The sequence below is a fragment of the Daldinia childiae genome (assembly GCF_008694065.1).
Source record: "Daldinia childiae strain JS-1345 chromosome Unknown Scaffold2, whole genome shotgun sequence".
NCBI lineage: Eukaryota > Fungi > Ascomycota > Sordariomycetes > Xylariales > Hypoxylaceae > Daldinia > Daldinia childiae.
Genome location: NW_022984643.1, coordinates 6,169,050 through 6,179,774, shown reverse-complemented (window position 1 = coordinate 6,179,774; position 10,725 = coordinate 6,169,050). Strand labels below are relative to the sequence as shown.

At 48.1% G+C, this 10,725-nt stretch overlaps 2 protein-coding genes across 3 annotated transcripts; both read right to left on the bottom strand.

The window, feature by feature from the left end:
- Positions 1–239: 239 nt before the first annotated feature.
- Positions 240–1,978, bottom strand: GL218_02517 (putative glucose transporter rco-3; the record flags this gene model as incomplete). Its single annotated transcript, XM_033579038.1, has 3 exons — positions 240–621; positions 689–1,640; positions 1,726–1,978. 3 exons carry the CDS (start codon positions 1,976–1,978, stop codon positions 240–242), a joined length of 1,587 nt encoding a protein of 528 aa, XP_033439384.1.
- Positions 1,979–5,362: 3,384 nt separating this feature from the next.
- Positions 5,363–9,097, bottom strand: GL218_02516 (cytokinesis protein 3; the record flags this gene model as incomplete). 2 transcript variants are annotated; one of them, XM_033579037.1, is made up of 2 exons in its annotated part: positions 5,363–8,953; positions 9,026–9,097. In XM_033579037.1, the coding sequence occupies 2 exons, from the start codon at positions 9,095–9,097 to the stop codon at positions 5,363–5,365; spliced, it is 3,663 nt and encodes a 1,220-aa protein (XP_033439382.1). The 2 variants fall into 2 exon arrangements, with proteins under 2 accessions (XP_033439382.1, XP_033439383.1); XM_033579036.1 differs by lacking the exon at positions 9,026–9,097 and having other exon boundaries at positions 5,363–7,504.
- Positions 9,098–10,725: the final 1,628 nt, after the last annotated feature.

The following is a 10,725-nucleotide window of genomic DNA, read 5'->3' as shown; positions in this document are numbered from 1 at the left end:
GTCAGAAATATGTAAAGACTAATGTTTAATAAAGGATCAATATAGGTCATTGCGCATTCATATTGCTTCACTGAAGACTAGTAAGGATTAAATCGCTCAATGCTTTGTTTGGAATTATCATGTTTTGCTAATACTAAATATACGATACGCTAATGCGGATATCAAAGTGATCATGTAAAATACACATACCCAGAGCACCCCCTCGTGCTACTTTACGCCATTGTCTCGTTACTTGACGCTCAAACTTCCTCCTTGGTGGCATGCTCGACGTTGGACACAGCGGCCTTATCGGTGAAGCCCATATCGGCAGCGTACGTAGAGTGAGGCACCCACTTGGCCGATGTTCTGGGTGTGGTCTCCTCCAACATGCGGTCCACCTGCTCTAGGGTCAAACCCTTGGTCTCGGGAACCAGGAAGTAGGCGTAGACGAAGCAGATACTGCAGAGACCGCCCCAGACATAGAACACCTTGGGACCAAGGTTGCCCTTGTCCGCGTCTACCATGTAAGGAGTAATGACGGCGATGATGCAGTTCCACAGCCAGTTGCTGGCGGTGGAGAGGGTGACACCACGGGCACGCATGGGTAGCGGGTAGATCTCGCCGATGACAACCCAAGCTCCACTAGATATATGTTAGCGTCTACTTGATCAAATGGAATAAAAGTCAAAAGGGTTAGGGATGAACTTACGGGCCCCAGGTGCTAGCGAAGAAGAAGAGGTAGATGCAGATGAAAGCAATCATGGTCTTAACAGCGGCGTCGGCTTGGGTGACTGTACCCAGAATGGCAACGATCAACTGGCAGATAACCATTCCAAGGGCACCCCAGATGAGTAGAGGTCGGCGACCGATCTTTTCCATACTCCAGAACGAGATAGGGGTCGAGCAGACGTTGACGAGTGTGGTGACGAGGGAGATTAAGAATGGGTCCTGAATAGTACCGAGTTGCTTGAAAAATTGAGTTCCGTAATAGAAGACAAAATTAACACCGGTCCATTGTTGCATCATCTGCAGCGAAGTTCCTAGTATAGTTCTCCTGAGGTTGCTGCTACCCTTGAAAATAGAGCCGCGGAAGCAAGTCGTCCAGGTGCTCCAGTATCCTCCCTCAGGGGCAACCGACATCTCGTACTCATGGTTCGCGATGATCTCAGCAAGTTCGTCCTGGATGTACTCGGTCTCGACGGAGTGACCACGTAGGCGGCCAAGTACCTTGGCAGCCCTGTCAAGCTGGCCCTTCTTCACAAAGTATCGAGGGGATTCCGGGAGGACGAAGAGGCCGATGCCGAGGATGAGAGCCCAAAGCATCTGGAGAGCGATGGGGATGCGGTAAGATCCACTGTCGTTTCGGTTTTGGGTAGCGTAGTCGACGGCCGATGCTAATAGCAGGCCGATGGTCACGCAGAACTGATAACCCGAGACGAGGGCACCGCGGATTTTACGGGGGGCAATCTCGGACATGTACAGGATCAGAATTGCAGAAACGGCACCAACACCGAAACCAGCAACAACACGACCAGCCACAATAAGTGATAAGCCAGCCGAGGCAGTCTGAAGAGCAACACCGATAAGGAAAACTATACATCCCCCGATGATAGTAGTGCGTCGACCATACCAGTCAGCAAGGTCACCGGCAATAAGAGCACCTAAGATAGTAGTCAGTGGATTGAATTCTTATACGTAGGTAACTATACCATATTATAAAACAAAGAATAGAGTTAATTCACTTACCGAAGAAAGTACCAGCAGACAGGATCGACGTGATGAGAGACTTATGATCACCAGTGAGTTCAGTAGCACCGGGACCCTCGATTTGGTTGATGAAATAAGGCATCGCCATGACACCGTTGATATAACCGCTATCGTATCCGAAGAAGATACCACCGAAGGCGGCAAAGGCACACATGAGATAGGCCTTGAGTGTAACCGGAGCCTCGACCCGGTTAGGGTCGGTGGACCCCTGGACCACGGCACCTCCCGCCATCGCGAACGAGAGACTTAAGTCGTCAACGTCGGATTGGTAATTGTGAGAGGTTGATTTGCTTGTCGTAAGACAGCTTAGCAATACGACTGTCTACTAAGCACCGGGGAGGTTGTTATATGCTAAGTAGATGAGGTCGGGGAGGGGTGGTGATGGGTAGTAAAGAAAGTAAAAAGAAGAAGTGAAGGATGAGCGACAAGGAAGCGTGTGTGAGAGAGAAGGAGATGTGATACATCAAGGGGAGTCAGATCTTCTTAAATGCGTCGTTGTATGTATGTGTGTGTGTGTGTGTGTGTGTATTGATCTTACCCAGGACCACGGCACAGTTAATTAACCTAACCTAGATCTCTCTCGTCCAAGCTTTCTCCTGAAGACCCCACCTCCACTCCCCAGACGAGATGAACTGAAAGCAAGTTGTCTCCACGTCCCCAAAGCACGAGGACAACCCGCAAAAAAAACCTAGAGCACTCCAGGCCCCAGAAGAGATCCCCTCGGGGTCACGGCCTTGTAAACCTAGCTAGAACTAGCTCCGTCTTTAGTTTAAGTGGATTACGTTTCTGGAACATGGTGAGGTGCCAAAATTTGGGAGGTAGGTTGCATTCATCCCGAGTTTGTTACACGCGTCATGCATCCCACGGCGGTATTCTGACCCCCACAGGATGTTACTCTCTACTTTCGAGAATATTTTTTTGATTGTTTAATGTTTCATTCACCAGTTCATTGATAAAGTTGTCATAATCGTCCTTGTGCTGTAAACCAAATTTACCTTTTATCTATCCCCGTAGGTTTCGAGAATACTAGTCTTCAACAATTGACACAACAAACAGGAAAATAGTTTATACCGTAAACATTTTTAGAAGGACTCGCTTCCTGATACGAACATGCCATGTTCTTTGTTCTTCTCGGCCTAATCCATACCACCACTATCCCATGGGGAACCCGGGGATGCAATCCTGTCATGGTTAATGTCTAAAGATGTCACGTCCGCCATGGAAGAACCAGCGCGAACTCGGTCTAATAGGCTCGTATCAGGGTCGAAAGCAAGCGGAGAAGCAAGGCGGAGTGCAGCGCCAACCCCGACCTAGTCCCCGTACTACGGATGAAGCCCCGAGGTGAAGGAGCCATGTGGCAGGAAAGAAAACGAACAAAAAAAAAAGAAGAGGTCTTTTTGCCTCTTCCCCATACTTAGCTGCTAGCACACACTTACCGATCTCCATCGTCAATCTTCCAAGGAGATGACGAGAACTCCACCAACCTATTGGCCGAGAGAATGCACTACACATTAGGTACGCACCAGTCTTTTCCCACCATCGCCCCTTACCCCAGAAAGGCCCCTTCTTTTACTTCACACCGGTCGGCCCGGTATGAAGTACGGAAGGTTGTCAATATACTACTCTCTGCATCCACGCCGTTCTCCTCCATTGACATTATCTATTCGAAAACGGCCGACATATATGCATACATACACACACACATACATAATGAAGACGGCAGGAGAAAACAAGAGAAAAGGAAAAAGCAAGCGTCTGGTGCTGACTCGGTACACTCGGCTTCATTGTGGAGCCGCGGCGATAGCGTCGGCCGTTTTGTCGTTGGCTCGACGGGGCCCCTTGATAAATGCGGCTCCGCGCCCAAGGTTTTCTCGCGCGGTCATTGGTCAGGAGGCCAGTCGAGCTAGCACATGTTTATTTTACGTGTACCGCGCTCATCTCCTGAGGCCTGTCCGGTTCTAGAAGGCCTGGTCCGTGTACCTTAACCAGTTTAATGCTTATGTCGGATTTTGAGATCAGGGGCAAAAAAAGACAGACAGACAGACGGACACTAAAGAAAAATGTCTGTTGAGAACGTGACTTGATTGATTTTATAACGGTCAATTGGGTGTTTTTATTATTTAGGTTTAGGTACCTGTTTAAGTACTGGGAATAATTAAATATACTTGACTAATAAATCTATAGTATCTAAGATAAGTTTATTATTCCCCATTCATACCTACCAAGGACCTAAACCTGGTATCAGACGATTTAGTATGTACTTTGGTAGCGAAGACGGTCCGACTCGGTCTATTACCTTATCCTGATAAAAACTCTACCGCGACGGACTGATTGGCTCTGCTCGTATGCGAAGCTATCGATAGCTATAGTAAGGGTGTAAGGATCAATTATTCAATTCATCGTCTCTTAACCATCTCCAAGTAGTAATCTTGTCGAATGCAGTATGTATGTGTCTTCTATATATTATGTAACTACCTATTCCATATACAGTCTATACTTCTAAGATCTACCGCACATCTTAATTACGTCATGTAAAGTAAACAGCGTTTACCCTTGTCATATGTCACTACTAGTCTTTTTTTTTTCTTTTCCTGGTCGGATGCCGTAAGCTAGAAATCATTCTAGACTCTTCTCGGCGGTACCGAGCCCGTCCTTGACTAACGGCCGCGCCGAGACGAATAGCGTCTATGCTCAAACTTGATGGGATATTAATTATTAAAAATACAAACTCTATGCGACATTCATCTTCAAATTTATAGCTTAATTTCTCTCTTACATCGGATGCGTTGATTTAGAGTTAGGTAACCGTAGGACATTAATATACGATCGATCACTGGAACATTCACACAAATCACTATTCGGTAAGACACAAGTCTATAAGCAGCAGCAAACCCAATTCTCTTGAATACATAGCGTCCGCCGCGCATAACGCACAGCAATCCGCATTACAACTATACATTGAACGTCAACATACATGCATGGTATTTGATATGTGATTGATATCAACCAACGTCTCTTCTCGTCTCGTTTCGTCTTGTCTTGTCTTGTCTTGTGGCAAATCTGCCCGTCAAATCGTTCCTTATGCTGCCAAGCGAAAAAAATAAATCTTGCCTTCGCGTGAGAAGGTAAAGTGCAAAGTGAAAAAAACATGATCAAAATGATATCCATGCCGGCCGTGCTAGACGCAAGAAAAACAACAACAAAAAAGACATGTTAGAAAAAAAAGGTGATCAGATGGTTTCCCTTTTGAAAAAAAACAAATAAAAAAACGCAGTGCACCTCGCCTTAAACCCGAAAACGCCACGCAAATGCAGACAGCCGAGTATGTAGGTGTATATACTTCATCACCGCCACTGCCCGGCCACAAGTTCACAAGCCACCGGCCGCCATTAATAAAACCAACTAGCGCGTAGCTTAGCCTAGCTTTGAGTCCAGTCCAGTCCGGTCCTCCGTGGGGTCCTCGCCCTCGTATCCCCATCCTTAGTACCACAGTAGCACGTGCACATTAGCAGTAGAACCCCGGAATTTGGGGTTTGGTTGGTCAGTTTTAGTTTCATTTCTTCTTTCCTTGTTCGTTTCGTTTCGTTTCGGTCTTCAAGTCTTCCATCTTCCCTTATCAGACGCAAACCCACTCTGCAAACACGCACCATCGTGCTGTCCGGTCCGCGAGCACCAGGCCGCGCCAGACGCCGCGCTCGGAGCACTTAATGATGGTTTCCCACGTGCCGCCGTCGCTGGCCTCCTCGTCGGCGCTGCGGCCTCCCACGCCGATCCCGGACCTGCCGACGCGCTCCTCTTTCCGCATGAGCCGCAGGATCTTGCCGCCAGGTGTTTGGATTGCCAGCTTTGCCGGCTTCTTGCCTGCGATGCTGCCCGTAGCTGAGCTCGGATTTGACCCCGCCGCACTACTGCTAGTCATGCTCATGGCGCTGGCCGGCCGCGCGAAGGGCACCGGGCTCGTACCTCCTGGGTTGCTGCCCGGTCCGCCTGCCGGACTGGATGGGTGTTGTCGGATAGCGAAGACGAAGGTATTGTTAAGTGCCAACCGTTGACATTGTGGCTGAGCCACGTAGATATCGTGACGCTGCGCGTGCGGCGTCGGGTGGCGAGTAACAAACTCGTAAGGCGGATTATCGCCTGTGTGAATAATCGGCAAGGCGAAAGCGAGAGGGTGCGGGATGTCTTTAATACTATGCATAAGTCCGCGCTTGCCAGCATACACCTTCAAGATGCCGCTGCCCTCGTCACCTGGTAGGAGCGCCTTTACTGTGTACCGTTTTATGCCGCCGTACCAGTCGGCTTGCGCAAGTGCGCGTTTCTTTACTGTTTCGCCGCTTTCGAAGAAGTCGCCGTCTGCGTCTCGTGTGAACCCTTTAGTTTCGACTTCGGCTGCCACTTCGATATCAGGGGGCACGTTGAACTTGATGTGTACCATCTCGAGATCTTCGATACGAGTTAACGACGTATTGTAATCCACCATAGAGATCATCTGTTTGAAGAACGGAGGACAGACGCCGGGTAGGTTGAGTAATGTTTCATGAGCTACAGGTGGGCAAATATGTTGTTGACTATGGCGCTCGGGAATATGAGTCCAACAAAGCTCGACAGGACGGGCGAGGAACCACCAAAAATCGGCAGTCGAATTACCAGCGCTTGAGTATAAGCCCCGACGGGAATTAGTAGGACTTGCAAGACAACAATCCATCATGCGCCATTCGTTATCAATAATAACCGCATTCCACCAATGGTTTGATCGAGGCATTATAGTCGTTTCGGGGATCTCGCCGGGAGTCTTGAGGTAGCCACGGATGACTTCAGAGTGTATACCAATCGCGGTACACATCTCGTGGACGAGAACAGCATATTCTTGGGGACATGCTCGCCTTGTCTGGATCACTCGCCGCGTATCTACATCTCCTTCAAAATCTTCCTCCCAATTCACATTCTCCGCAACCCAAGTGAAAATTGCCCGGAGACGTTGGACGTCACTTTTGTATGGTCTGCATACGTAAGTCGTGGCGAGGGATATGGCTGTCGTCATCGTCGGTAGACTACTGATGAAGCGAGAGTTCTTATCGACTTGGCTCAGATTTATGGCCTGATAGTTGATGGGTGAGTGAACCGGCATTCCATCGGCTCCTTCATCTCCTTCGACGCTCTCATACAGCTCATCGACGGGATCTATCGCCGGGTAATCTAACATTAAGCAACGATCTTTTCGCTCATTGCGCTCGTTCTTACTCAACGTATTCGATCGGTTAACATCTCTCCGTACTTGGACCCAGTCCCCGTCATTCCTGAGCCCCATATCTGTAGCTGGGTCCCGCAATAGGTTTGTGCTACTAGCTCCTGTAATGGCTGATATCCCGAGACCCATGGAGCGCTTAGACGGCGAAACTTGTCCAGACCCCGGGCTCATCGCAATACTACTACGACCACTAGCAACACCGGTTTTTGTTGCCTCTAGAATCCTCTTAATGAAATTTTGCTTCTTAGGTTTAGCGCTTCCAGGCTGCACGAGACCCCCAATAGGCGCAATTCCATCTTCGTTGAAGGCAATTTGTGACTGGGGACGCAAAGCTGATGTAGAGTGACTTGGGTGATACGACACCCCGGTGAACGGTGTTGTTGGGCGATTCGAATCCCAATCTTCCTCGTCGCCGTCTCGGAATCCCAGTGCACTCCGTGCTCGCTTTTGCTTCCTAGCCAGACTACCAGCACTCGTAGCGCTAATTCCGCCCGCGGATACGCCACTCATCAGACTTCGGTTCGTGCTATTTGTTACTATACTTCGATTACCGGAAGAGGCGTCTGTCGAAGTAGTCTTCGTCGTCCCTGTTCTATCCAACTGCTGTCCGATGTCATAGAACGACTTCTGTTTGCGGATGGATTTACGATCTCCAAAGAAGTGATCACCTATCGAAGACTTAGGTCTGCTATATAGGGGGTTCTTAGGCGGCGGCGGGGGTGGGGGACCTGTATCCTCTTCATGATCGCGATGATCAAGGACTCCTGCGCTCGAGCTTTTATGATGCATCTTGCGAAGACGTGTCTCCATTCTTTCAACATAATTGCTTATCTGCGGAAGTGGTTGCTCTGGAAAACTGCTGCTGTGATGTGTACTATCTTGAGGCGAACCACCGTCAAACGATCCGTACCCCGAATCTTGAAACGGCAGACCAATAGATGTTAGCGGTCTCGGCTGCCCTTTCTTCTTTGTTCGATGATGGACCAAGTCGAAGGACTCGGGAGACCATGGGTCTAACGGCGGCTCAGGTGACTCCGCCTCGCGTGACATTCCTAACGCGTCTAGTTGCTCAATTACGCCGTCCATAGCTTCGCGTAATGGCGAAGGGGTAAACCCGTCTACGGCAGGGGAGTGAGGACTCGGGGAAGGGACCCGCGGTGTATGATATCCTTCATGGAGATGTCGATTATCATAAGACGCATTTGACGCGGTCGAATTTCCCCTGGCGATAACGTGACGATGGGGAGGTGGAGCAGGGGGCGGAGGTGAGTCGCGCTCTGCTCCAGGCCGGTACGGCTTAAAACTAAATGACGGCGCCGGCGATGGTCCTCTCGATCCATAGTGTTGCACCGGCGAGGGGGGGATAGGGGAGGGTTCTCGTTGATAGTTGTATGACTGCGGCGGAACTGGGGATGGACCCCTGGAGCCGTATGAATGTATAGGGGGGGCAGGAGATGCGGCTCTGGGCATATATGAACTAGCCTGAGGAGGGGGAGGCGCAGGCGATGGGGCTCTCGATTCGTGCCGCCGAAGCTCAGCTGGTGACGGATCGCGGTCGATATTTCGAATAGCCTGGCGCGTACTATTCCTAAATGAACTGGCCGAATTCTTTCGAGGCGGTGTGTTAGAAAGCTTCCTTATTACATCGGGCTGCTTTATTATCTCGGGCTGTTTCGCGGTTGTGTAGTGAGGTGCTTTCGCGTAGGCCTCAAAAGGCTTTCGAAAGACTCGCGACTTAGATTTCTGCGGCGCATTCGTAGGGCTCGGCGTGTTACTTGTTGTCAATGGACTTACCGACCTGGTAATAGGTCGGAAATCTTGAGGTAATACCTCGACGAAGTTAGACGGGAAGACGCCAACAGTCTTGTTGCGCCGCAATCTGCCAGTCCACCATGATCCATCCCCCGCATTTAGACATTCTATTAAGTCTCCCTCAATAAATCCTAAGTCGTGTTGCGACTAAATAGAAGGTCAGCAAAGTAAACAAAGTCGCCGTGATATCACAAAAAATTTCAAAAATCAAATGCATACTTCTCCTCCCCAAGAATATACGGCTCTACACCAGCACGGAAACCGCGTGGGTAGCGGCGGTGCTGATCCCATTGTGCCGATATTCGAAGTCTTGGTAATCGTCTATTCGCCAGGTTGAAGATGTGGCGTTGGCGTAGGTAAATCAGACAAACTCGGCGAATTTGAGTTTATTCTGAATTCCTGGCGGCGTATTCGGCGGTTGCTGCAGGGTGATGGAGTAAATACGCAGAATACGCAGTTGGGAAAGTCGGTAGAGTCAATAGCATCTAAGGCGGTGTGGTTGCTCGTGGGGACTCGAAGGGATCAACAAGTCGGTGCAATAATAGCAATAATAGCAATAATACTAGCAATAATACGCTGTATTATTATGGCTATTAAGCCGTACTAAGCCCTAAGCACGAGTCAACGGTAGGGATGTTGAAGGTTGCAAACGTAGAAAAAAATAAAATGAAAGCAGTAACGGGAAACTCTGGAGAATGCCAGCACATCAATTTAGATCTTTGGATTGTGATTGGGATGTTCTGGGTGTTAGAGCATAACTAAAAGTTCAATATTAGAAGCTCGGGGCAGTATTGGAACAGGTTACAGTTAGTTTAGGTACCTTGGCGCAACCACCGAATGAAAACAGAGGGGTCTCGTAATCGTTGCCGGGTAACCACTAAGCTTTGAGACCCATAAATTTAGCGGCGCAGGGCGTTTCCTTCCCGCACTTACATTAAGTATGAGTACATACGTCACTATGTACAATATCCAAGGTCTTTGGATAATGCAATTGTACACTAAGGACCTTATCAACATAGAATCAGGATTTACAAACGGAGCATTAATAGCACTCTCTTCTATAGATACTTTAAATTGAAAAATTGAAAAATTGATTAAAATGTTCTTTATAATATCAAGAATATAATTATAACTTTAAATTCAAGTTGATAAATCATCTATTGTTATTAAATAAATAATACACGCACGTACATTAGATACATGATAATGTTGGTATGATGTGAAACCACAACACATGCACAATCATGGAGCAAAGTATGTATGTACATATGATACACCTCACGCACATAAAGCTTAAAGTACCGATACAGCTTTATTGCTAATGGCTGGATGCACCTTGTTTACCCCATATCTGCTCAATTCACAAATCAGAATAACCCTAGCAGAGCTGACAGACCTGGTTCGCATTATATGTACTGAGTACATGCATGTATGTATCTGTAGATGGCACTAATGTACTACCTATGTAAGCCCTGGCATGTAATGTAAGTCACCAGAGGATAGCTGCGTCTATTGTGTGCTTTCTATATGCATCCTTTTCCGCTTTTTTACCCTTTTTTTTCTTTTTTATATATCTTTCTCGGATAGCCATCATGAGAAACATCACGAAGTTACAGGAGAAAGATCCGTTGAGTTTTCCACCCCTGTTATTCAAACGGTAAAGGCTATCTGACGGAGTGATAATCTTATTAAATTTCCTAGATTCGGCACATCCATAGTACATGACTACGGATAGCAACCAGGATAACAGCCAGGATAACACGGATAACACCTGGAAAGCTCCCAATAAGCTCCACGCTACCCCTAAAACAGCAATCTGTTGTTGGTCATAGCTCCCTTTTTTAGAGCTTGTTACCATTTTAGAGCTTTGTTAAACCTTGCGCCCTGACAACCGGCTTCTCCAACAATTATCACAGATT